This window comes from Salvelinus fontinalis, chromosome 18, assembly GCF_029448725.1.
Source record: "Salvelinus fontinalis isolate EN_2023a chromosome 18, ASM2944872v1, whole genome shotgun sequence".
Classification (NCBI taxonomy): domain Eukaryota; kingdom Metazoa; phylum Chordata; class Actinopteri; order Salmoniformes; family Salmonidae; genus Salvelinus; species Salvelinus fontinalis.
Genome location: NC_074682.1, coordinates 41,018,668 through 41,045,623, shown reverse-complemented (window position 1 = coordinate 41,045,623; position 26,956 = coordinate 41,018,668). Strand labels below are relative to the sequence as shown.

At 44.7% G+C, this 26,956-nt stretch overlaps 2 protein-coding genes and 1 pseudogene across 3 annotated transcripts; 1 reads left to right on the top strand and 2 right to left on the bottom strand.

The window, feature by feature from the left end:
- Nucleotides 1–625: 625 nt before the first annotated feature.
- LOC129815530 (myosin light polypeptide 6-like) lies at nucleotides 626–9,561 on the bottom strand. 2 transcript variants are annotated; one of them, XM_055869436.1, is made up of 7 exons: nucleotides 9,373–9,561; nucleotides 9,089–9,116; nucleotides 7,499–7,642; nucleotides 3,681–3,854; nucleotides 2,940–3,017; nucleotides 2,580–2,615; nucleotides 626–1,102 (listed from the first exon to the last, which is right to left on the bottom strand). In XM_055869436.1, the coding sequence occupies exons 1-6, from the start codon at nucleotides 9,544–9,546 to the stop codon at nucleotides 2,587–2,589; spliced, it is 627 nt and encodes a 208-aa protein (XP_055725411.1). In that variant the 5' UTR covers nucleotides 9,547–9,561; the 3' UTR covers nucleotides 626–1,102; nucleotides 2,580–2,586. The 2 variants fall into 2 exon arrangements, with proteins under 2 accessions (XP_055725411.1, XP_055725410.1); XM_055869435.1 differs by lacking the exon at nucleotides 2,580–2,615.
- Nucleotides 9,562–10,076: 515 nt separating this feature from the next.
- Nucleotides 10,077–12,142, bottom strand: LOC129815990 (elongation factor Ts, mitochondrial-like; annotated as a pseudogene).
- A 5,099-nt stretch (nucleotides 12,143–17,241) lies between these two features.
- endou (endonuclease, polyU-specific) lies at nucleotides 17,242–23,822 on the top strand. The gene is made up of 9 exons (XM_055870222.1): nucleotides 17,242–17,359; nucleotides 18,942–19,061; nucleotides 19,666–19,794; nucleotides 20,887–21,061; nucleotides 21,895–22,100; nucleotides 22,480–22,593; nucleotides 22,713–22,819; nucleotides 22,961–23,103; nucleotides 23,366–23,822. The coding sequence occupies exons 1-9, from the start codon at nucleotides 17,242–17,244 to the stop codon at nucleotides 23,478–23,480; spliced, it is 1,227 nt and encodes a 408-aa protein (XP_055726197.1). The 3' UTR covers nucleotides 23,481–23,822.
- Nucleotides 23,823–26,956: the final 3,134 nt, after the last annotated feature.

Sequence of the window (26,956 nt, the reverse complement as noted above, 5' to 3'; positions counted from 1 at the left end):
CTGCGTCTCGAACATTACGGTTTATTTTCCACTGAACTATCACCTAGTACTAACAGACACTCTGCAGACTACTGAGACCAAGCAATCACCTTACCATACAAGGCCTACTGCCTCAGGGCAGCTAGTAGACTCATACCTGCATTACCATAAAAAGGGCTAGTGTAAGTACTGCAAATACCTTAGAGAACCATAGAGGGCCACTGCAATAAAACATACCCATCTTACCATAGGACTACTGCAAAAAAAACACTGACAATGCTGAGTAGGCTTTACATGACGGCCCTGTTGAATAATATTCAAATTCCCTTTACATGAGAGAACGCCAGCATAGAAGTTTGTTCACTGAAATTATCAAATGGATATACTCTATTGGAATACCACTTCCTATATTCCATGGTGTCAACTCAAAACACATGCATTCTAATAACCAGATTGGTCCTGGACATGTAGCCAGAATGTCTAGGTATCTGGACCATCCAAGACACATAACCAGAATGGCTTCAATGGTCTAGTAAGTGAAGTATCCATTTTTATATTACTATAATGGAATTACACTGACATCTGTTAAACTAAATGAAGGATGGTTCTGCATAACTCCACCATTGTGTTATTAAAAAGATAAACATTTGTTTTCAGAAACTGGGGATTTTTATTAAATATCGTTTGATACAACATATACATGACAGTAATCTACCATTTGATAATTGGAGCGGTAAAAATCGACATTACAGCTGGTCTCAGCCAATGAACATGCATCTCCTCTGTATAAAAACACAGCTATTGGCCGACACGGGGGTTGAGTGACATGGGAACGTATGGAATAATCAAGGGAATGTTATTGCCGAGTCTGTCAACGAGCCAGGCATGATAGCATGCACCTCTGGCTTGCTGATATTTTGAAGTGAAATGAAAAAAGGGGCTCTTCAACTCAAGACACAGAAAAGGCACTTCTGAAAGAAAATAAAAAAGATCACAAAATGAGGGCAAACAAGAGTTGGATGGGGGTGAGACAGACATTACATAATAGAAAAAACATTTGGGAATAAAGTTCACCGGTTGTGTTCTTGAAATCTTCAACCACTCATCACCATCCGGACGAGTTCTGAGGGAGAAAAAAAAACACAAAAAGAAAAATAAGCAGCATGCTTGGTTATCGGTGTGAGAAAAGCCCAGAGCAAACTCCACCTCCAGCCAGCAGTGCTACAGCCTCCATGCTCTCCTAAATAGCCTTGCACTCCCTATCAACTATAGATTTAGAGGGCCATATTGTCTATAGGAATTTATACTGACTCATTACTGTGACTCTTCGTTCGAGCTGGATTGGCTTGTATAGCCCAGAATCAATGTATATTCCATTCAAAATACACATTTTGACAAACACTCAGAGGACGTCACAGCCCAGACATCACATTGAGACAAATTCAATGAATTAGAGAGGTAAGTCCACTTATTGACTTGCTCCCAAATGGCTCTAGGTGTTTTCATCCCCAACATGAACACAGCTCTCTGCTGGAGCTGGGTGCTGCAGCCTGATCCACAGAGACTCCACACATCAGTCAGAAGAGAGAATCTGCATTAAAGAGAACATTAGAGGCAAGAGCGAGGGATTAGAGGGGGAAACCATAGAGCAACTCAGAAGATCCATCTCCTAGCGAGCCAGAACAGCCAAGGGTTTGCTCAGCCAGACCTCAGAACCTGGAATGTGTTAGGATTAGCAACCACCCCCTCTTTATTTGGGCTGTTCTAACAGAGGAAAAAGGAGGAGCGAGGGATCTGGCAGAAAGGGAGGAAAAACACTAACAGTACCAGCAGCAGCTTCCATGGGGAGAGGGGATGGATGGAAGAGATGTCACCAGCCAAGGAAATGCAATTCTATATTAGTAGGAAGTGACTATAGTAAAGAAAACAATAGTTTAACCCTTAAGGCTTTATTATTTTACGGCACTTCATCCAAAACACCCTCAAACACACCCCTATGCATTCAGAGTTGAGGAGTCACCCCTCTAGTCTAACAGACCCCCCCCCCCCCCCCCATCAGTGTCCTGCCCTCATCAGGTTGGAGAGTCAGTGTTCATGGGGTTCACTCAGGAGCCACATGCAGAAAGGCTACATGCAGACTACAGCCAGATGAGGGGGAAGGGCAGGAGAGGGAGAAGTGCTTTGCAGGAGAGAAAGTTAAATAAAAGAACAGATCAAACCATAAATTCAAACCAGACTCCACCACAGGAATCCAGTAGCCTCTGACATCACCATCACGGCACAGAGAGATGTCCTACTCTACATACGCCATCAGTATCATAGTCTTTACTACGCATCTCTTCAATAGGACACCATCTTTTAAATTAGTGTGTTTGAGCAAGAACACCCCCACACGCAACCAGAAACAAGAGTAACCTTGTTGTTAACTACTTGCTTAAATATATATCTGTGGTATCAGTAGCTAGGAGTAGGAGCATTCTGTGCAGTGATGGTTGAAGAGAGGGCCCCCCCCCACCGCTACACACATCTCCCAGAGCAGGTGAGAGCCCACTGCTGGGGTAGGTGCTGACGGGGGGGGGCTTTAGGTGATCTGCTCGTACCCGCTGCTCAGCCAGACATGATGTTGCGGACAAAGACTGTGGGAGAGGAACAGGGAGGTCAGTGAAGGGGGGGGGGGGGGGGGGACAAAAACAAGGGACACCACACACACTCATCTGAAAGCAAATGTGCACGACCTCCACCCAGTCAAACAATCACAGGAATGTGTTTACATGATACATGAGTACATCCCATTCAAAACAATTGCAATTATATTGTTACAATCAAACATCTTATCCACATGATTCTTCCGTTATTCCAACACTGTGAAATGGTTATTCCTAAAGCTTTGTGATATATTCTACTGTACAAGTGTAAGTCCAGTGTTCTCCCTTTACATCCAGTTCACCACGCTGCTTTACCTTCGTAATTGATGCAGCCGTTGGCGTCTTCGTGTCCCGCTAAGAGAGTCTCCACCTCCTCTTCTGTCATTTTCTCACCTGCAACAAATGAAACACTTACATTCTCATAACAGATAGACAAGACTCTATAGTAAGGGAATCCAATCTTTCCTATACCTTACACATGTGCAATTCTAAAAAAAGCTAAACCCCACTACCAAGCAGACAGTCCCAGAGGCATACTGATACAGTTAACAAGTGAGACCATCAAAGCCATGTCTTATGTGTTGCTCAATCGTCTTACAAGACAGATGTTCCGGGTGCAAATGAAGAGGATCAATATGGATAAGGTAGGGCATTGAGTCACTAGTTTAAGAGGTGATATCAGGAATGTAATCAGTTTAGTGACAATAAGTACCTTTGGTTCCCCAGTCAGGTGAGGTTGACAAGGAAAAGAGGTAAACTATCAGGACCATGCAGTTCAAGCTTTTCTCTTGGTCCAATTTAAAATTCAGGTAAAACCGTCAAGAGCTGAATGTCAATGATTTATGTCACCGACATTGTCACAAGGCAGGTTGCAGTACTGTTTGTCTGGAATGTTAAGCTGAAGTAGAGCTCTCAACAAAAAATAAATTGTCGGCTAATATACTGTAATATTAACCATTGACTAATACAAGAAATAAACAGTGACTGCAGTTGGATGAAAATTAACTCTTCATGAGGGGAGATGTAAACATATTCATCGGGGTTGTGAGGTATTACCAAGTGTTGTGAGGACATGGCGCAGCTCAGCGCCCATCACTGTGCCATTGCCCTCCTTGTCGAAGACACGCAGACCCTCCACAAAATCCTCAAATGAGCCCTGGTCCTTGTTCTTAGCGATGGCCTGCAGCATGGGCAGGAACTGCTCAAAGTCTAGCATCTTGTGGTTCATCTCTGAGGAAGGACGAAAACATATTTTTTAAAACACATCTTACTCTGCTAGAAACCCACTAGCTGTTACTTTGCTAGAAGACAGAATAACTTAAACGGAACAAAATTATAAAATGCGACATGCAATGACTTAAGATTTTACTGAGTAACAGTTCATAAGGAAATCTGTCAATTTAAATAAATTAATCTATGGATTTCACATGACTGGGAATACAGATATGTATCGTTGGTCAGAACTTTTTTTGTTTTTTAAAGGTAAGGGCATGGGTCAGAAAGCCAGTCAGTAGCTGGTGTGACCACCATTTGCCTCACGCAACATCTCCGTCGCATAGAGTTGATCAGACTGTTGATTGTGGCTTGTGGTTGTCCCATTCCTCTTCAATGGCTGTGCGAAGTTGCTGGATATCATACACATTGATCCAGAGCATCCCAAACATGCTCAACAGGTGACATGTCTGGTAAGTATGCAGGCCATGGAACTGGGAACTGTTCAGCTTCCAGGAATTGTGTACAGACCCTTGACATGGGGCCGAGATTTATCATGCTGAAACATGAGGTGATTGTCGTGCCATTCATCCACCACAATGGTACTCAGAATCTCTTCACAGTATCTGTGATTTCAAATTGCCATCGATAAGATGCAAATTGTGTTCGTTGTCAGTAGCTTATGATTGCCCATACCAAAACCCCACCATGGGGCACTGTTCACAATGTTGATATCAGCAAACACCATACACGTGGTCCGAGGGTGAGAGGCCGGTTTGACTTACTGCCAAAATCTATCAGACGAAGAGACATTAACATTCAATTCTCTGGTGGACAATCCTGCAGTCAGAACGCTAATCGCACTCAACTTGAGACATCCTTGACAACTCAATGTGACAAAACTGCACATTTTAGAGTGGCCTTTTGTCCCCAGCACAAGGTGCACCTGTGTAATGATCATGCTGTTTAAACAGCTTCTTGATAATCCATCCAGCTGACAGGTGTGGCATATCTTGGCAAAGGAAAAATGCTCACCAGATGTAAACAAATGTGCACAACATTTGAGAGAAATAAGCTTTTTGGGCATTTGGAACATATTTCAGCTCATGAAACCAACATGTTTTTAAAAACAAGTTGTTCTGTGTTTACAAAATAACTGCATCTGCTCCATTTAAAACTAGACCTGCATACTGAGAGTAAACTCAACATGGCATGAAATGTATTTTACTCCCAAGAGTCAATTGACAAAAAAGTTTAAAACTGTCAGTTTAAGCTAGATTGTTGTGGTAATTTCCTGTATTACTAAACATTGAGAGAGAAAACCACACACAAGTCAGAGTTTTTTTATAAAGTCCATCTTTAATTATATGAGCTTCACCATAGCCCTTTTTGACTCTCAGATCAATTCAGTGTCTATTAATGAATTCTCTGAGAGTCCTTACAAAACAATTCTTAGTATCATTTATAGCCAAGACACACCCCTCAACTCACATGACAAATAACATATCTTAGGAACATTACAAAGAACCTTTTACTTGGAAGAGGAGTATCCCATCCAGATAGCATTAGCTATAAATTATCGTTCAGTTTGGTCTCTTTAGACGAGATTCTAATCTCGTTCTTGGTACCACTTAGGACCAAAACATTACCTCATCCAATGGCATATATCAATTGTCAATTCTAGATACTCCCATCTCAAATACACCCCTCCTGGACAAGATCAGAAAAGACAATGAGCCTCCTAGGTCATATACTAGGTTAAGATAAGGGCAACCCGGGTGCAGTGCACGCTAACCAAGGTCGCCAGGTGCACGGTGTTTCCTCCGACACATTGGTGCAGCTGGCGTCCGGGTTGGATGCGCACTGTTTAAAGAAGCAGTGCGGCTTGGTTGGGTTGTGTTTCGGAGGACGCATGGCTTTCGACCTTCGTCTCTCCCGAGCCCGTACGGGAGTTGTAGCGATTATAGGCAATTAGCAAGACACCCCCAATAAAGGAGTGGTTCTGCAGGTGGTGACCACAGACCACTTCTCAGTTCCTATGCTTCCTGGCTGATGTTTTGGTCACTTTTGAATGCTGGCGGTGCTCTCACTCTAGTGGTAGCATGAGACGGAGTCTACAACCCACACAAGTGGCTCAGGTAGTGCAGCTCATGCAGGATGGCACATCAATGCGAGCTGTGGCAAGAAGGTTTGCTGTGTGTCAGCATAGTGTCCAGAGCATGGAGGCGCTACCAGGAGACAGGCCAGTACATCAGGAGACGTGGAGGAGGCTGTAGGAGGGCAACAACCCAGCAGCAGGACCGCTACCTCCGCCTTTGTGCAAAGAGGGGCACTGCCAGAGCCCTGCAAAATGACCTCCAGCAGGACCTCCACCCCCCCCAACATCATAGAAGACAAACTAAAAGAGATATTTGATAAGCATTCCTAAATAGATAAACTACTGTACTCACGTCCAGTATGTGTAGCCTTACAAAATTCAAAGTACATGCTGCTCTTACACATTTCGCAAAAATTGGAATATTTAAAAATCGTATAAATTCCAAGAAGAATGCTCGTGTTTCTCTTTAAGTTGATTATCAGCTTTACATTATCAGATCTTGTTGACATGAGCTGCATATCTGAGATGCATGTGTTCTGTTTCACACATGTAAGAACAGAACAGGGATTGTTTGGAGAGTGAACCCACACAATGAGTGCTGTAACATGTACACAATGTGATTGTGGATAGTCAAATTAATATAATAGTTCAATTAAAATGTGTACATGCTGTGCAAGAAGTACAATTTCCCTAATAATCTTGTTAACATAGACACATCTGAAATTAGACCTGATGGCACTAAATATTCAGAAAACCGGCAATCAAAATAAACGTTCTACAACAGTGAATGTTATTTTGGGGGAGCATATTTGATTCTGAGTTCCGAAATAAAATTCAGTTGATTACTAACACATTTCACTCGCGCTAAAGAGGGAGGCTGCTCGGCTGGTGCTAGCACATGTGCAGAGGAAATACACAGCTGGAACGCCGAGTTTACATGTCCTAATAATTTGGAAGAATGCTCAGAAAACCAGGCGTTTTAATCAGCGTATGCTTACTTTGATTTTGATCTTATGCCAAATAAGATAAGCAGAGTAAAGTGTTTATATGACTATTGCATAATCTCCTTACGGCTATAATCAGTTTAATATCAAAATATTAGTGTGCATGCAAACATTCAATGCCTCAGTTCCTTGACTGGTAAGGGACAGGCAGCACAAGCACAACAGAAACTAAATTCACTAGTAACACCCTCTTGATAGGTTAGGACAATGCCTGTGTGCCTCTGTGGTACTTGACAATTGCAGGTTATAAACAAAATTCACACTCCATAGGATAGTTATGTCATACCCAGAAGAATTGTTTCAGTTATATCCTTGGATGCTTAAATCACATTAGTTGACACCTTACAAATAACTCAAACTGATTTGGTAAACAGGCCCAAAAACAGGCCCAAAAACACCAACCCTATATGCCTAAATCAAACTGAACACAATAAAACTACTCTATGCCTGAATAAAATTATATTAATTTGTTAACTGAAGCATGTAGTACTTCTATAGGTTTGATCCAGCCAGTGGATACTAATGTCAATGTTCAGTAAACATCTAGAAGCATGGCTGACCTTCTGACTTGGGGTTTCCCAGGACCTTGAGGACCTCAGCGTTGACAGGGTTCTGGCCAAGGGCCCGCATGACATCACCACACTGGCTGTAACTGATCTTCCCATCACCTGTCCTGTCAAACAGCAGGAAGGCCTCCTTGAACTCTGACAGACAGGGAGAAGGGTGTTAAAAAAGCAGAGTTGGATTGAGAGAGAGTGTGAGGGGGGGAGAGTGTGAGGGGGGCTGTACATTTAGAAACAGGTTGAAAAGAATGGGCAAAAAGTCTGAATAATTTCTCAGAGAGTTATTACATAAGCTATTCAATTGTCTACAGTAAATGCGGTGGCCTCTAATGGGACGCTTTCTGACATCTGGGTAATTTCCACGGGCCATTGTTATGGTGCTTGCCTCCCATCGCTGGTATGCGGCGCATTCCGAGACCGTCCGTCTAAAACTACACAGCAGCCACTCATTTACCCATATATGGCATTGACAGCAAGCCCTGACCGAGTAATCTTTCAACCAAACAAACGAGCAAATTAAATCGACCGTGGAACAAAACTCAAAACAGCCCATTGAGTAAGAGGAAAAGCCACATGCGATAGGTGAGTACAGTAACGCCATGTCCGTACATAGATCATTGCTAAATGGATACATTATGCTTAGCTAATTTTATTTCAAAGAATATGTCTGAGGTTTAGTTGGGCCACGCCTTCAACACGTAGAACTCAAGTGGTTGAGTCATTTCCCTTTGCTATCTATACAATGTCTATGAGTCAACACTGGTGTAGGACTGAGAATTTTCAATAGTGGCTTGACTTCCTCTATAATATATAGACATATTTTAAACAGTTCTGGCACACACGTAGCTAGCTGAACTAGGCGACATCACAACAAACGGAACAGATTAATACCAAAATTGGTGTTGGCAACAAAAAAAAGTTTACGCAAACGACCAATGTTTCATCCAAGTATCTAGGCTTTTAAACACTAATGACTAACTATGCTATGACATGTTGAAATATGGCCCTTCTATTTCTGCATGCATAAATGTATTTTTTTTTAATCAGGACGCAGTGCAAAATTAGTTGGTCATCCAGTCAACACAACCTTAATCTGTTTAGACAATTCAATCAAACCCGCTGTGGGGACCAAACAAGGGGATTGACCACATTATATGGGATTGACTGAGCCAATAGACACCCGTGAATCAATATTTTAGTAAATGTATCACTATTCGTTGCTGGATGTTTGATGACAATTCCACCATTCATGCATGGTACGAAAATGTATGCACTCACTACTGTTAGTCACTCTGCATAAGAGCGTCTGCTGTGCTAATTGTCAAAAATGTAAATGTTTCCCAAGACGGTTAGCCAAAACAACCTGGACCATCAGCAAACTCACCATAGGCTCCAGTTTTAAATCAACTTGTCAGTAGGGAAACTGCTTCTCACAACAAGACAAACATGAGGACAGGAGAGAAGAAATACAGCTATTCCACATTCAAAGAATGACGACAGTGAAGCAAGGGATAGTCTAGTAGCTAACAATTTAGCTAGGTAGCTAACTGGCTAGCCTTCAAATAACTTTACTGTCACAAAACTCACCGATGACCTGGTCTTCTGAGAAGTCAGACTGGTGGAGAATACGGCAAAAATTAAAATAGAGAACACATCCTTTAATATGATTATCGAAGATAAGGAAAACAAGTAACGTTAGCCAGCAAACACTGCCCAGCCATGTTTTGAAAATCCAGCACTGCTATGTATTCGTTGGATCAGTTTACTGACTTAGTCTACACGAATTTAAAATGACATTTGGCTAGGCTAACATTCTACACTTCACGTCACATACAAATATCTTTCAAACAGAACAGAGTAAATGCATTTACCATTCTGGGCTTGGTTGGAGTCCTGTCTGCGGTTGGAGGTCCGGCGAATGTGAACAGACAGGGGCGAACGTTGACAAGAAAAACTATGCTCATGACGTCATCCTTCTTAATTAATGCACTGCACAGGCCAATCACATATCGCAGGCGATGGCTCTTCGAATTATTTACCGTCATTCTGGAAGATAAGCGCAAAAAACGGTCCTAACATTAATTTCTTAGAATCTTGACCATTCTTTAAAAGCGAATAAATGAATATCGGTGTATGTATGCTGTGCTGGGGCAAAAACAGAAATTATAATAGTTTTGCCAATTCCATTGAAGCTTTCATGTGGACGATTGTTATGAGCCATATGTATTACTGAACAAGTGCGCCATCGTGTGGTAGGAAAATGCAAACTGTAGCTAGAGTCATGATCTTATGAGAAATTAGTGAGATAAGATCATCATAAATGTACAGCAGACATGGTAATGAGCTTCAAATATATTTATTGCTGGGGGGGGGGGGGGGATAAGGTGTTCCTAATGTTTGGTATACTCAGTGTATATTAGGCTTCACATACAGCATTAAAACAAGAGACACTGAAATTGGTTGATTGCATTTGCATGACACCGACTGAGCGTCGGCACTGTGACCTAATTCAGAAACAAAAAAAGGCAGATAACAAAACATGTAAGGTCTCTGAGATGCTCTCCTCTCCCTTTCACTATGCCCCATCACTGCCCGCCTCCCAACACTGAAAGCGAACAAAGTCCAGAACTCGAGCCCCCTGCTCTGTCAGGTACTGGGCAACTGTCCTACTGGGGTCAGGGAGGAAGGATTGGGGCAACAGGCGTGTCTCCGTGTCCCGACAGGGCAGATCATCCGTGCTGCCCAGGGATATGGGGATGCCACAACAGGCTGCCTCAGCTTCCTCCTCAGGGTGTCCTGCGCACCGTCCTTGCCCCCCCCCCCCCCCCCCCCCCCCCTGGAACACCACTAGGGCGCCGTATCGCCCATGGCCATGTCAGACTGGCCTGCCACGCCACTGTGGATGTAGTAGCTGATGTGCAGCCCACCGTCACCACCCGCCTCACTGACATGTTCTCACCCAGACAACCTGACAGGGGATGGGGCAGGAAATGACAGGAAACCACAACTTCACCAAAGAGCAGTCTTCCATTTCCAAACACTTTCAATCAAGAAATAATGCTGGAGATAGAGGCTCTCAAAGTTCAAATCAAGTAAACCCTCTTTGATACATTTAAAATCATATTTGAAAATGTTTGAGCTACTTTTATTAGTCACTCACCTACGGTAAGAGCTAGCTGATCAGCCAGAGAAGCACCTTCACCCAAGTTCAGTTTAGAGAGGTCTTCTGCTGCCAGGAGACACTGGAACAAACAAAGATAAATGCAATTTTACATATTCCAACAGGAATACTAGGATGATGTGGCTACTGAGTGGGGGTGGTGTGGTGATGTGTCATACCTTCACGTATCCAGTCTGACTCTGGTTTTTACTGCGGTGGTGAGCCATGGTGGCAAACGCCACATCCTTCACCAGCTGCTGGAACTTCTCATTACGGGCAACAAAGTCTGTTTCACAGTTCGCCTACAGCACACAGACATGGAGGACATTGAGATACAGCTACTTCTGATCACAGTGGAACTACTACTATATTTAAGTTTACACAAAAGCCGTTATCAAACTAAACAAAGTAAGATGACTGTCAAACTTCATAACATTCAACTTAAATATTGCATGCAGACAGCATTGAGGAGGATGAGTGATAGGATCTCATTGAGTGAATGAGATCTGCTTACCTCCACCATGACAGAAGCTTTGTCTCCTACAAACAGACTGATCAGCCCCTCCTTGGCCCTCCTCCCCTCCAGCTTGCTGGCTTTGCTCCAGCCCTCCTTTTGGGCCTCCTCATGTAACCATCTCTATGCTTTTGCTGGAGAAAAAGGGGGCATTACACATACACACTATCCTAAATATACATTACATTTAAGTCAGGGGTTGCCCAATCCTGGTCCAGGAGGCATGCAGTATGTGCAAGCCCTGCATGGCAGGCTTTTGTTCCAGCCTAGCACTAAATCATAACATACTACTAACAACATTTTTCGTTAATGTTGGACTGGAACAAAATCTTGCACATTCACCACCTCTCCAGGACAAAGTTTGGACATCCATCCCTGCCATGCTTAGCCAGGGAGACTGCAGACAGAAGACATGTTTACCTGTGTGATGTCATTATCACATTTTCCAATGATTTTTTGCAGTTAATAAACAGTGCTTTTGCATAGTTTCATAAGGAGAGCTTTCTCTGCAGCATGAAGTGGACATCCTGTGTGTAAAGACTGTACATGCTGCAAATCAAAGCTCAACATTTCTCCTTATGAAAGACAGAATGTTATTGAACCACACTGGGTACTACAACGAAGGTTACATATGTAACCACGGTTATGTGAGCCATCCAGTAGCACCCAGAACTTACCGACAGAGCATGGAGCTCACCCACCCTCTTCATGGAGGTAATCGCTACCAAGAAAGCCAACTTCATAGAGAGGTGTTTCAGGGAGGCAGACTCCAACGGTTCGAAAGGCTGCTTTTCCAAAGCTGCCAAGACCACATCCAGATCCCAGCTCTCCATTGAGCGGGTCCTAGCTGGACGCAGGCGACGAACCCCCTTCATAAACCTGGAGACCAAGGGATGGCGCCCCACTGGCCTGTCCATCCACCCCACATGGCAGGCAGATATAGCGGCCCAATACCCTCTCAGTGTAGAGGCCGCAAAGCCCTCATCCATGTGAGACTGCAGGTATTGGAGGACATACTGCACCCCACATGACTCAGGCACAACCTCAATACCAGTGCACCAAGAGCAGAACAACTGCCAGCGCAACTGGTATGCTGTGGTTGTAGCCGTGCCATGCGCTCTGCATGGTGTTCATTACACTCTCCTGTAGTCCTAACATGGACCATTGGTGCCGTTCTGCGGCCAAGCCCATAGACTGAGGCGGTGCGGTCTCGGATGCCACAGAGTTCCCCCGGCCTGAGTCAGCAATCGTGAGCCAGAGCATCCAAGCCCAGAGGCCCTGGTGGCTCCGACATGGAGTACCACTGGGGGCAGTGTGCATTGTCCAGGGAGGCAAACAGGTCCACCTGCGCCCTCCCGAACTGCTGCACCACCTGGGGATGTAGGCTCTAGTCCAAAGGTGGCGGGCCGTCCCTCGACAGCATATCCGCTGCCACATTCAGGATGCCAGGTACGTGCGTTGCGCTTAGAGACGCTAGACATCCCTGAGTACAGAGAAGGAGCTCCCATGCCATAAGATGGAGTCGGTGGGACCTCAGTCCACCCTGATGGTTGATGTAAGCCACCACTGTGGTGTTGTCCGTTCTCACCAGGACATGTCTTCCCTGGTGAAAGACCGCAGGTTCAGAAGTACAGCTCAGAGCTCTAGTGTAGTGATGTGCCTGCCGCTCCAAGGGGGTAGCCAACAGCTGCTGGCTGACCTGCCCTTGGTCACACCCACAGCATCTCCACCCCACCTGAGAGAAAGGAGCGACAGTGCCACCTCAACAATGCCCTGAGGCACTGTGCGGTCACCCGCACCTGGCGGTGACGGTGGTGCTTCGACTGCAGCCGGGGGGAGTTGAACAAACGTTGAAAAGGCCGGAGATGGAGCAGACCCAGGGAAACAACAAGAGAATGTCTGTTTGACAGGACCTGGGTCCTGGTCGGGGCACAAATCAGCCAATCGTACAGGTAATTGAGGATCAACAATCCTTGGGACGTGAGAGGTCCATGCACTTTGTGAAAGTGTGGGGTGCCAAGGAGAGGCCGAAGGGAAGAACCATGAATTCCTAAGCTGTCTCTTCGAAAGCGAATTGGAGATACTGCCAATGAGCTGGGTGAACAGGAACATGGAAGTACGCATCCCTCAGGTCCAGCGTCACAAACCACCAGTCCCCGGACATGGCCTGCAACTCGCAGGCTGGGGACAGCATGTGGAACCGCAGTACCTTCAAATACCCATTGAGGTTGTGGAGGTCCAGAACCGGTTGCAACCCTCCGTCTCTTTTTGGGACCACAAAATAAGTGTAGTAGAACCCACCTAACTGTTCGGATGTCTCGATCCTGCGGATGGCACCCTTGTCCAGGAGTGAGGAGATCTCCAGCTGCAGTGTTTTCTTCAGGCCCTTGAAGGACGGGGGCCGGCACCGGAATTGGAGTCGTTACCCCTCGAGCATTGTGGACAACACCCAGGGGGACTCCATACCCTCCTCCCACTTTGCCCTTTGAGACCAGGTGAAGCTGCGGGGGAAGGGTGTGTCAGGGGTCTGCCTCTCCTCTGGTGCCCTGAGCGCCTGGGTCGCCCAGGCACGTCCCTATGGCGGTGACTGTTGACAGGTTATTGCTCCACAGCATGCTGTGCCCCTCACCGCTGTCGTCCCCCCAGCTCTCCTGCAAGGTCTCGCGGAACTCAGCAGAGGTGGGGACAGATGGAGAGTCATCACTGTCCACCAGTTTGATGTCCAGTGCAGTGGCTACCTGAGTGAGTAGGCTCCTCATAGCCTCTCGAGCCGCTGGGGACGATGAAGCCACGCTGCCAGCTTCTGATGGCCTGTCAGCCTGGTAGCCCAGCTCACGGTGGTGAACAGTGCCAGCATTGTCCCCCAGGAACAGCCTATCACTGGCCAACAGGGAACAGCTGTCGTCGCCTTCGAAGCTATCAACCTCCTGACGCAGGGCATGAACCCTCCATTCAAGGTGGTCCCAGCGGAGCCGACTCCTGCCCCCGTCCAGGACTGGCAGCAGATGGGCTCTGCCTGCGGTGGCTCCGGCCACGCTTCCTGAGAGGGGTACTGGGACCAGTACAGGGACTAACAGCTCACTGGCACACCACTCCCGAGGGAGGGTGCTCGTCCCCAGCTTGAGCCTGGCCGACCCACTCAAGCCAACAAGGCCACAGAGCAGAGGTCCGACGCCCTGGGAGAGTTTGTCGTGACCTGCTTGGAGGAATAGGAACCCGGTGAGGGATAAATTACCCAGTACCTCTGAAAAAACGGGGAAGACCTGTGTGGGAAAAGCAGGCAGACATAAAAAACAGCAACCAGGTAATGGATTTGATTTATTTGTTTTATGCCAACTGCAATATTACCTAGCCGTTTAATATCCAAGCAGTAAAAACAGCACCATGATGGAGTAACTCCGTTTAGGAACTCCAAAGTTAATGTCTCAACGTAGTGAAAGCACACCACGATACTCTTACACTCTGCAGGGGAAAGAACAAGAAAAAAACCCTGCAGGGTAATTAGCAGAGAACCTGTGCCTACGTCGCGGGGAGCAGCATGTTAAAGCAATTCACAACACACACATAGCCAGTCGGCAAGTTGTGTAAGGTAGATGCAGTTTGTGGCAGCAAGAGCCACCATACTAATGGATGCACACAGAGTCGTAGTGTAACGCTAACGAAACACAAGTACGACAAACTATGGGCGGAAGACATACACTGCTCAAAAAAATAAAGGGAACACTAAAATAACACGTCCTAGATCTGAATGAATGAAATATTCTTATTACATACTTTTTTCTTTACATAGTTGAATGTGCTGACAACAAAATCACACAAATATTATCAATGGATATCAAATGTATCAACCCATTGAGGTCTGGATTTGGAGTCACACTCAAAATTAAATTGGAAAACCACACTACAGGCTGGTCCAACTTTAATGTAATGTCCTTAAAACAAGTCCAAATGAGGCTCAGTAGTGTGTGTGGCCTCCACGTGCCTGTATGACCTCCCTACAACGCCTGGGCATGCTCCTGATGAGGTGGCGGATGGTCTCCTGAGGGATCTCCTCCCAGACCTGGACTAAAGCATCCGCCAACTCCTGGACAGTCTGTGGTGCAACGTGGCGTTGGTGGATGGAGCGAGACATGATGTCCCAGATGTGCTCAATTGGATTCAGGTCTGGGGAATGGGCGGGCCAGTCCATAGCATCAATGCCTTCCTCTTGCAGGAACTGCTAACACACTCCAGCCACATGAGGTCTAGCATTGTCTTGCATTAGGAGGAACCCAGGGCCAACCACACCAGCATATGGTCTCACAAGGGGTCTGAGGATCTCATCTCGGTACCTAATGGCAGTCAGGCTACCTCTGGCGAGCACAGGGAGGGCTGTGCGGCCCCCCAAAGAAATGCCACCCCACACCATGACTGACCCACCGCCAAACCGGTCATGCTGGAGGGTGTTTCAGGCAGCAGAACGTTCTCCACGGCGTCTCCAGACTGTGTCACGTCTGTCACATGTGCTCAGTGTGAACCTGCTTTCATCTGTGAAGAGCACAGGGCGCCAGTGGCGAATTTGCCAATCTTGGTGTTCTCTGGCAAATGCCAAACGTCCTGCACAGTGTTGGGCTGTAAGCACAACCCCCACCTGTGGACTTCGGGCCCTCATACCACCCTCATGGAGTCTGTTTCTGACTGTTTGAGCAGACACATGCACATTTGTGGCCTACTGGAGGTCATTTTGCAGGGCTCTGGCAGTGCTCCTCCTGCCCCTCCTTGCACAAAGGCGGAGGTAGCGGTCCTGCTGCTGGGTTGTTGCTCTCCTACGGCCTCCTCCACGTCTCCTGATGTACTGGCCTGTCTCCTGGTAGCGCCTCCATGCTCTGGACACTATGCTGACAGACACAGCAAACCTTCTTGCCACAGCTCGCATTGATGTGCCATCCTGCATGAGCTGCACTACCTGAACCACTTGTGTGGGTTGTAGACTCCGTCTCATGCTACCACTAGAGTGAAAGCACCGCCAGCATTCAAAAGTGACCAAAACATCAGCCAGGAAGCATAGGAACTGAGAAGTGGTCTGTGGTCACCACCTGCAGAACCACTCCTTTATTGGGGGTGTCTTGCTAATTGCCTATAATTTCCACCTGTTGTCTATTCCATTTGCACAACAGCATGTGAAATTTATTGTCAATCAGTGTTGCTTCCTAAGTGGACAGTTTGATTTCACAGAAGTGTGACTGACTTGGAGTTACATTGTGTTGTTTAAGTGTTCCCTTTATTTTTTTGAGCAGTGTAGATCAACTGCACAGCGAGTGGAGTACTCAAGAGGGGCTGGCCATGTGGCCAGCTGCTCCAGGCTGCAAACAGCCAGTGTGTATGCTTCCACACCAGATATTACACTTACCAGTGACTTACCAAGCGATCTTGAAAGTTTGTACCTCAAACCATACGGACGTCCGCCGAGAAAATGAAAGAGAGCTTGTGTCGCGGCCATGAGGTCTATATATATGGGCAGACCCCAGCTGTGACACAGGTGTATACGGGAGTAAATCTGTAAATCCTCACCTCGGATGTATCCCTCTGCCGCGGAGTGATACCAATATATTGGGGTGATACAATATAGTGAAATATAACTGATCATGGCCAAACTTACTGTTAGAAAACACATTTTTCGTTGAGCTGGGAAATGTCGCTATAGTGATTGTTTAGCGCCTTCTAATGTACTGGAATGCATATCACACTTAGCACACAGGGCAGCACTTCTTTGGGATACAGTTTGATGGTACAAATCTGGTCTATTATTTTCTTTATTACATATTTTTTTACTTGTACTATACGTTTTTTATTTTGAGAGATACTGTTTAACACATTCGCCTATACTGCTATGAGGTGCAAGTTGTTTACATACAATGGGGCTCCTTCTACACAGTGACAGGCCCCAACATCACAACATCAACCATTACATTGCATAGTATTTCCAAGGGCAAGATATGGGTGTGTCCCACTTACATTCACCCCTGTTGTAAGGCACGTGCCTATGGAGCTGAATGCTGAAACAGTTTTCCACTATGACATTGCACAATGGCAGCAGGTGTTCTGGATGTGCTACAGGCTGTACTTCAGAAACCATGGGAAGTGAACTACACCAGATGGCAGACGACCAAATATAACTGGCCCATTTCAGACTTTGAGTGGAAAGGTCCAGGAAATGGAGTAGAGCATTGTTTGCAGACATATGTAGAAAGTGAGAGATCCACACAATATGTCAGTGTCTATGCATTATTATGCATAATGGGCATAGTACCACATTTGAAATGGTTCAGACTTTTATATCATGATACAGTAATCCATTTATGCAGTTTATTAATATGCAATATGCATGAATGCAGACAAAAAATATGGCAGGTGTTTCTATAACACAACAGAATCTGATAAGATGCTATTTTAAAAACTAGATGTGTTCAAACAGGTGTGAGTGTGTGAAATTTCTCTGTGCCTGTAGTATTCATTAACTTCGTCCCTCCTACAAGTTAATACAAGTCCACTCTATATTTTTTTAGGAACGTTTTAAACAACTCTGTTCTCCCATTCCCATGTCACCTCAGCATATTTGCACCATGTCAAACCTTTGTGTATGGATGCATCACTAGCGTCCTTCCACATCAACCACTGAATAGGTCATAGTCATATGTTTTACAAAAAGCTTTCTTCACAAATGGGTTACAAAAGAGGACACATTGGAAACACATTTGTGAACAGTATGTTCAAACTGGGTCTAACTAGTACAAATGCTATCCTCAATATGTAGTAGCTGCCAATGCTAACCCCAGATTACTGTACTTAACATGATTGGAAGACTGACTACAGGGAGGAGCTTTCATGGATGCTGAAACTTCTGTTTGGCTCGGCTAACTTGCTATATAAGGAAATCCATCTTTGGGACAGTGCACCTAGTTTTTGGATCTTTGCTGGGCCATAATGAAGATCATTCTGCTTGTCATTCTGCTTGTGACCCTGTTCTTTCAGGGGTACAGCAGTAAGTATGAGCCCTCCTCAGGGTGTTATGGGGCAAAGGATAATCTACTAGATAATTATTATTTGTTAACTTCATTAGTATCACTTGAGATTAAATGTAATATACCTGTTAGAATATAATTTATTTTACCTTTATTTAACTAGGCAAGTCAGTTAAGAACAAATTCTTATTTTCAATGACGGCCTAGGAACAGTGGGTTAACTGCCTGTTCAGGGGCAGAATGACAGATTTGTACCTTGTCAGCTCGGGGATTTGAACTTGCAACCTTTCGGTTACTAGTCCAACGCTCTAACCACTAGGCTACCCTGCCGCCCCGGCATTATCATTGTGAGTAGGGCAGACCCTAACAAAACATGTCAGTGTAACACAGCCTGTGAGTGCTATGGAGACTGTTGGTCTGACTGTGAAAGCCTCTGCAAATGTCAGTTACAGTAGCAACCCTCTCTGTCAGTTTATTTTTTATTTTTTATGAGTTAACTCCTTCAAAGCTGTCCTGAAAGATATGTGTCATAGAATTATCAATAAATTAGTGCCCACGCCGCATTCTAAGCGCTCCACCTTGTAAGTCAGATAGTTAGAATAGTTTATCATCCATTAGGAAATTATTGATTTGTTAATTGGCTCAAAGCCTAGTTAAAATGTGTATGAACTTTACCAAAATAGCCAAAACAAAGCACAGCTTAGTCTTTACATGTCAACAGAAGCAGGGTGTGAACTTTTCACTTTTGTTCCTTTTCTCCAGCAGGATCCGCATCCTGCCAGGGCCGCTGTGACGAGAAGTACAACTCTCAGAACAAGTGCCACTGCAACTCCAAGTGCTCCCAGTATGACAACTGCTGCAGTGACTACGAAGCCCTCTGTAATGGTGAGAGGGGCCTGTGGCATTCTGATCTGGAGGCATGCAAACAAAACCATGTCCCTGAAACATATCCCATGGTCTACTACACCTAGGCACAGTTAGTTATTCATCTGTTATCTGTTTGAGCTGCCCTTCTTTCCATCTCGGAAAATTAACCACAAAACCTGGTGAAATTCACATAGTGGTCAAGGTCAATCACAGTGCACCATTGAGATACTCCTGTATCATACGTGAAAGACTCTTCACTACACAACCTTTGTGAACTAAGTAAAAATCAACATACTACATGTAGCTCAATATTAGACAATAGCCAGTCATTGGCCTTTCTGATGGCCACGGTGGCAAGATGGCTGTGTGTTTGAATGTTTGAATCAGTGTTTGAATCAGGGTGCCCTCAGTCTTTTTACAGCTTGAGAATGCATTGGTGTGCTTGGCCAGTAGAGGTCATTGGTGTGCAATGTAAAGTGTCACTCATCAAGCATAGCACAACAATCTTCAATAGGCTCCTTATGTGAAACACAGTACTCTGCAGTTCGAAGTCCTAGCTTACACATGAAAGTTAAAATGTCAATTTAAGCTAAAACATAATAATAATGACTTCTCCACTTAGCACCCGCTCCAGGATTGTCCTGCCAGGGCCGCTGTGGGGAGAAATACAACTCTCAGAACAAGTGCCACTGCAACACCAAGTGTGGAGACCACAACAACTGCTGCAGCGACTACACCTCTCTCTGTGGAAGTGAGTTAACTGTTACTCAAACTGTTACACCAAAAGTATTATATCCTTGGTATTTGTCCTGACGCACACTACTGTTCAAAAGTTTGGGGTCACTTGGAAATGTCCTTGTTTTTAAAAGAAAAGCACATTTTTTGACCATTAAATAACATCAAATTGATCAGAAATACAGTGTAGACATTGTTCATGTTGTAAATTACTATTGTAGCTGGAAACGGCAGATGGATTTCTAATGATCAATTAGCCTTCTAAAATTATAAACTTGGATTAGCTAACACAACGTGCCATTGGAAGACAAGAGTGATGGTTGCTGATAATGGGCCTCTGTACGCCTATGTAGATAATCCATGAAAAAGATGCCGTTTCCAGCTACAATAGTCATTTACAACATTAACAATATCTACACTGTATTTCTGATCAGTTTGATGTTGTATTAATTGACAACCTTTTTTTATATATTTTTTTCTTTTCTTTTAAAAACAAGGACATTTCTAAGTGACCCCAAACTTTTGAACGGTAGTGTACAAAATAACAAATTTATGAGCCACAACAGCACTAAATGACCCATATTGTCCAGGCCGTCGAAAGAAGTGGCCCACAGTGCAGCGTGGTGAGCGTACATATTCCTTGTATTTTAGAAAATGTCGGCAACAAAACAACAAACGACGAAAACAACTGTGACGCTTACAGGGCTAAGTGCCACTAACAAAGTTAACTTCCCACAAACATAAAAGGGAAAAATGCTGCCTAAGTATGATTCCCAATCAGAGACAACGATAGACAGCTGTCCCTGATTGAGAACCATACCTGGCCCAAACAAAGAAATACAAAAACATAGAAAATAGAACATAGAATGCCCACCCAAATCACACCCTGACCAAACCAAAATAGAGACATAAAAAGCTCTAAGGTCAGGGTGTGACAAGTATATTATTTAAGCCATGTCACTACTTCTCTATGTTACAGCAGTACAATTATTGTTAATGTAAACTGTTCCCCATGTCTCTGATACTGTTTGTTCTATGGGTGGTAGGCTATTATAGGTTCTATGGTGGCAGTCCCTAAAATAAAGTGTTACTTTCCCGTGTCTGTTAGGCTCTGGTGGGGGAGATGCAGGCAGTGACATCACTGATGCTGAGATCAAGTCTATGTCTGAGGCTCTGTATGCTCTGGACTCCAACAAGCCCTCTGCGTCAGAGCTGATCATTGACTCCCAGGCCAGAGTGCCCAACTCCGAGACCAGCTCCCAGAACGACCTGTCCCCACGCCCGTGAGATACTTGCCTGAAAAAAACTGTTATATTTTGTTTATCTTTTCTCTTTCATTCTCTACTTATCCATTTCAAACCACCTCTTTGTCCTATTATTCCTCTCTTCTTCTGTCTCTCTCTTATATTATTTTTCTCTCTCTTTCTCCCTCCTTATATCTTCATCCCTCTTTCCCTGTCACTGTCCCCCTACTCTCTGCCCCCTGCTCTATCTCTTTCTCTCTCTCTGACCTACAGTATAGATATACAGTACCAGTCAAAAGTTTGGACACACCTACTCATTCAAGGGTTTTTCTTAATTTTTACTATTTTCTACATTGTAGAATAACAGTGAAGACATCAACACTATGAAATAACACATATGGAATAATCTTTGCTTATTTGAGCTGTTCTTGCCCTAATATGACTTGGTCTTTGACCAAATAGGGCTATCTTCTGTATACCACCCCTACCTTGCCACAACACAACTGATTGGCTCAAACGCATTAAGAAGGAAAGAAATTCCACAAATTAACTTTTAACAAGGCACACCTGTTATTTGAAATGCATTCCAGGTGACTGCCTCATGAAGCTGGTTGAGAGAAAGCCAAGCGTGTGCAAAGCAGTCATCAAGGCAAAGGGTGGCTACTTTGAAGAATCTCAAATATAAAATATATTTGTGTAACACTCTTTTGGTTACTACATGATTCCATATGTGTTATTTCATAGTTTTGATGTCTTCACTATTATTCTACAACGTAGAAAATAGTAAAAATAAAGAAAAACCCTTGAATGAGTAGGTGTGTCCAAACTTTTGACTGGTAATGTATATCCTGACTGTGTTTTCTTCCATCCAGGTTGTTCAAGTTCCTGGACGAGGCGTCTCTGTTCTCCAAGCCATCATATGCTGCCTTCATGGCCCTGCTGGACAACTACGAGAGAAACACAGGCACCACAGAGGACTTCACCCCCCAGCAGCTGGCTGAGCAGGATACCTTCCTCAAGGAGGCCATGTCCAACACCGAGCTAGGCAGAGAGCTCTACGCCTTCCTCTTCACCAAGGGTATGGTAGTATAGACATCCACTCTGTGGCCTACTGAGATAACATACGCCAGTTTTTATATCATCATCACGTCTCTAAGAGCCCGTCTATCATTAATATGCCATACTTATCACATACAGTACCTTCCTAGCTTGCACCTACAGTTCATGTTACAGTATATCTATGATACCACCCCTTCACATTTCTATCTCAATATTGCTCACTATCTCTGATGATGTCCAAACATCTATCTCCATGTAAAGAAGGTGTACCCAACTGCACTTCAGCCCAGCTTGAACAAAAAAAGTAAATCAGGTGCTCGACTGAGGGACTTGAAAATCCCATTGTTTGGATCTATCTCCATGTGTAACGTGTCAGTTTGCTGTTCTCTCTTCCCCAGGACGCTACAGCTCTGAGGAGGAGTTCCTCCATGACCTGAAGATGATGTGGTTCGGCCTCTACTCCCGCTACGCTGGCAAGATGGACTCCAGCGGCTTTGAGCACATTTTTGCAGGTATGATATGTGTGTGTGTGTCTGTGTTTGTGTGTGTGTAAAAGTGTGGTGCGTATCTAGTTTTGTTAGTGTGCAAGCATGTGTGTGTGTGTTTATAAAGTGTATCTGTGTTATTCTAGGTGAGATTAAAGGAGGGAAGATATCTGGCTTCCACAACTGGCTCCAGTTCTACCGGCTGGAGAAACAGGGTCTAATTGACTACTACAGCCACAGCTTCGATGGACCTGTAAGCATCAAACAAACCATCACATTCACAACACAACTCTGTAATCATAACATAATCATCACACAAAGTCTCCAAAAATGTTGATTTGACTGAGACCTCCCTCCCTGTCATTCTCTCTCTCTCTCGCTCTCTCTCTCTCAGTGGACTTCCTACCCTGATGTTCTGGGGATGCAGTTTATGTGGGATGGCTACTTCAAGCAGGTTGGTTCTTCCATCATTGGCTGCAGTCCTGAGTTCGACTTAGCCGTGTACAGTCTCTGCTACATCACCCGTCCAGGGAAACAGTGAGTACTCCGTTCGTCTGTGTGTGTGTGTGTGTGTGTGTGTGTGTGTGTGTGTGTGTGTGTGTGTGTGTGTGTGTGTGTGTGTGTGTGTGTGGTTCATTCCTTTTTCATGATCTACCAAAGATGATGCACACACAATACATAGCCATTGCTGTTCTGCACTTCCATCCATTTTGGAACGTGTGTCACGTGATCACTCATTATGTGAGTGTGTGCTTGTTGCCATTGTATGTTATGTTTTCATCTGGCTTTCTGTCTGCAGGTGTAAACTGAGCCTGGGAGGGAAGCCACTGGTGATCCAGACCTACACCTGGGATAAATCCTCCTATGGGAATGGGAAGAAGTACATCGGCTCCGCCTTCCCTGCCACGCCCTAGAACTGAAGCACACAGTGGCCATTCAGTATTCAACAAGCTACCAACAGTCTGTCATCACATCGAACTAAACAATGTCCAATTTTAGTCCTGATACGCAGGAGCATTTCAATCAGAACTTGTATTTGTAAAAGATTAAAATTTTTGTCAATGGGACAATTAATCCTAATTTAAGTTAATATAGTATGAATGTATTGTCTCACTATAAATGTAGGTGCAAAACATAGATGTTGTAATTTTACAATTTACAATTGAGTAATTTAGCAGACACTCTTATCAAGAGAGGCTTACAGTAGTGAGTGAATACATTTTGTAGTAATAAAGCAAAGGTGGCATACCATTCAATATTGGGACTCTTGACATTTCTGCTCATGATTATTTGTACAATTGGGATTATTTTATTCTCAAAGAATGAAGATTCTAATAAATCAGGTGAGCCCAAAAATAAGTTCAGGTTGTAATGTTTTACAATCACATTTGCCAGAACTTGTCCAAGATGATCAAGAATAGTCCAACACCAAGCAGTTAGTCAAGCAATGAAAACACGTGTAGGGTATGAGAATCCTATGCACTTCTGAGGGCATGCTCAAACAATGCCCAACGGGGCTGAAAATGGGCATTTACACCCCCTAGAGCCGGCACAATGGTGACACCCCACCACTAAAGCATGTGTGTATATGACACAATCGCTTACTGTCTTACCCAAACAAAAAACAAATGCGGTATCCTGAACCCCTCACCAACAAACAAATGTAAACGAATAGAAACAAAAACAGGTTTAGCAGATCCTATTCTGCTTGACCTACTCCAAACAGTACCCACTAGCTTTTCCTATCAGCTGTACCACCCCAGCTTGTTGTGTGGATCTGCATGTGTGTAAGGCTGCTTCCAGCTGGGATGGGGAGATCGAGTTTACCCTTTCACTCATCCAGGGTGACTAACGGGATAAACTCTGGGTCTGCCGACGGAACAGGGACGCACGCTTGCACCCCTGTTTAAAGAAAGTATTAGAGGAGATGGATCTGCTTTAGATCCCATTGTCCCCCGGTATGTTAGCGTCCATGGCAAGCGAGAACACAAGGCCAGTGACTTCATGCTAAAAACACTGCCTTTCAGGAATTCATCTGATTTGGGCCTCCATAAACAGTCTCAGTCTCACATCAATTTGACAAGAAAGATATGCTCTGTGAGGAATTTCTCCAGGTCAGTTTTTTCAGACCATATTACATTTTCTGGGCAGGTGACTGAAAATTAGAAGAGTAAATGTCCTCTGTTTTTGAACCCAAGATGGAATCAAATTAAACCACACTGGGGCAAGAGAGAGAACAATATTCAATTGTTTCTTTTGTCGCTCTCAAAACTTCATAATCTAATTATAGCTGGCCACCCGCCAACCCCTCCACACATACCCCCTCAAATGGGCTCCCCCTGGCAGAACTACTAGCCACCTGACTTTTGTTTTGAAATTATATTATCCCGCTCTCTTTAGCGTGTCGTGGCTAATGGCTGAGCGGGATGGTCCAGCTGCCCACGCAGAAACAAAGCAGCTTACTGGGCCAGACAATGGGCCCGTGGAAATGGGACGCCTGAAGGGCGGTCGGCCAATGAGCGCGCACCGCAGGGGGCCAAGGGAAGGTTAAGGGAAGGGTTAAGGGGGTTTGGGGTGTAGCTGGGGGGGTATCTATTTTTGTTGCCCCGTGGAGCGGCCTCATCAATGGGATGGTTGGTATAAGGTACATGGTCCAGATCACCAGAACGTTTAGGGCTTGGGTTGGAGAGAGGTTCAAGTGTTGCTTAGTGGAACTTCCAAGCTGATCAGGGACCATGAAACTCAGAGTAACTTTCATTCTCTGGAGGTCTGTTTGTCTTTCTGAATGCTCTATAATTAACAATATGATGAGCCTATTGTTGTTCCTATTCAGAACATTAAAAGTGTTTGAAGAGAATTTAGGTGATGGGACAGTGAGGGTTCAAGTATTATGTGAAGTGGTGATTGTGATATGTTATTGTCAAATAAAATGTAAAAGAAAATCAATTTTACATATAGCATAATTGTAATAGCATAATTTCTGATACGTGATATTGTGAATAAAAGCATTTTAAACTTAGGCCTAATTATAATTACACATACAGTCTTTCCAGACCAATCACGACCCCCAATCCCCAACCCTCCACCAACACACACACGCGCACGCACACACACACACACACACACACACACACACACACACACACACACACACGCACAAACATGCTCTCTCCTCCTGCCTCACTGGGGTATTGGGATCTCTCATAGGACTCCCAGTCTGACAGATGGACACAGCCCCTTCTCCCCACTGTAATTGTAAACAGGACTGCTGGGGATTCAGGAAGAGGTCGTGTGCCTAGGGGGGTGTATGTGTGTGTGTGTGTGTTTGTGTGTTAGAGAGTGGGGATTGTGCTCTGCTTTCTGCAGCTGAAGCCGCTACCCTCTTAAGCAAACATACAAACATATCTACACAAGGTGAGTAGGGAGGGTCCTTGGGGATCAACGTTAGGTCAGATGAGAAGTGCTGAGCAACTATCAGATAGTTAATGAGAGAAAAGCGGGGAGAGGAAGGAAGTATGAGCCATCTGTCAGAGAAGTTCATAGTGCATGACCAACACTAAGGGGACCAGGGGACATGACAGCAATCATAGCTACCTTTTTACCACTTGTGACATAGGGATATTTATCCTGCTTTATTTTGCTCCCTCTTTATTCTGCTCCAGATAAATGATGTCTTTATTTTCACTTAATCTGTGTTACCCATAGTTTTCTCAGGTGTCTGCCAAAGTGAGGTTATTTGGAAGGGTGAGGCTCAGATAGGATATTTCCAGGTTATTCCCACTCTGGGGAAGAGCAAGGCCTGGCTAAATTATTCCCATTCTGTGCTGCAGGTGTGGAGTAGGACAGGCGGGACCCAGGGGGAGGTGAGGGAGATTGGGGGGGTCGGCTGGGGAGTGTGAGACACATCCATTGGGTGCACAGACAGTCCCCCCATGCAACCCCTCACTCCCCACCTCTCCAACATGAGCACATGTGATTCTTTTTCTCATGGGATGGTAGCACTTCCCTCAATGTCTTTCTATCTGTCCCTCACACAATCACACACTGTATATATTGAATGTAAAGTCTATACAGAGACAGTAGCGTGTATTCATGGATGCCAAGGGAAACCAGGCCTCCCCAAAAAATGGATGAAGAAAAATGAAAAAAAAATACATACTAAATAATTTATCTTTAAAAAAAAATAGCCCAACTATCTGATGCTGTCTGGTCAAAAAGAGTATGACATTGTTGCCGCACATACCTAGCATTGAATGCAAGGGAAGCCAGCGAGCATTTGGCCTCCCTTGATTAAAAAAAGTATAAAAAAATTGCCAATTAGCATTGAGCTAAACTGAGTGAGCTCAGCTGTGAATGGTCCTAGTTCACCAAAAGAAAGTGTCATGGGAAG

Bases quoted from the DNA above. Each gene is read 5' to 3' on its own strand.
- LOC129815530 (XM_055869436.1), bottom strand. From the start codon at position 9,546: ATGACGGTAAATAATTCGAAGAGCCATCGCCTGCGATATGTGATTGGC. The intron at 3,018-3,680 runs GTAATACCTCAC...CATTTGTTGCAG, and splicing joins CCATGTCCTCACAACACTTG to GTGAGAAAATGACAGAAGAG. The intron at 2,616-2,939 runs GTAAAGCAGCGT...CCTCTCCCACAG, and splicing joins CGGCTGCATCAATTACGAAG to TCTTTGTCCGCAACATCATG.
- endou (XM_055870222.1), top strand. From the start codon at position 17,242: ATGGCAGCAGGTGTTCTGGATGTGCTACAGGCTGTACTTCAGAAACCA. The intron at 19,062-19,665 runs GTGAGAGGGGCC...TTCTCCACTTAG, and splicing joins CTACGAAGCCCTCTGTAATG to CACCCGCTCCAGGATTGTCC. The intron at 19,795-20,886 runs GTGAGTTAACTG...CGTGTCTGTTAG, and splicing joins CTACACCTCTCTCTGTGGAA to GCTCTGGTGGGGGAGATGCA.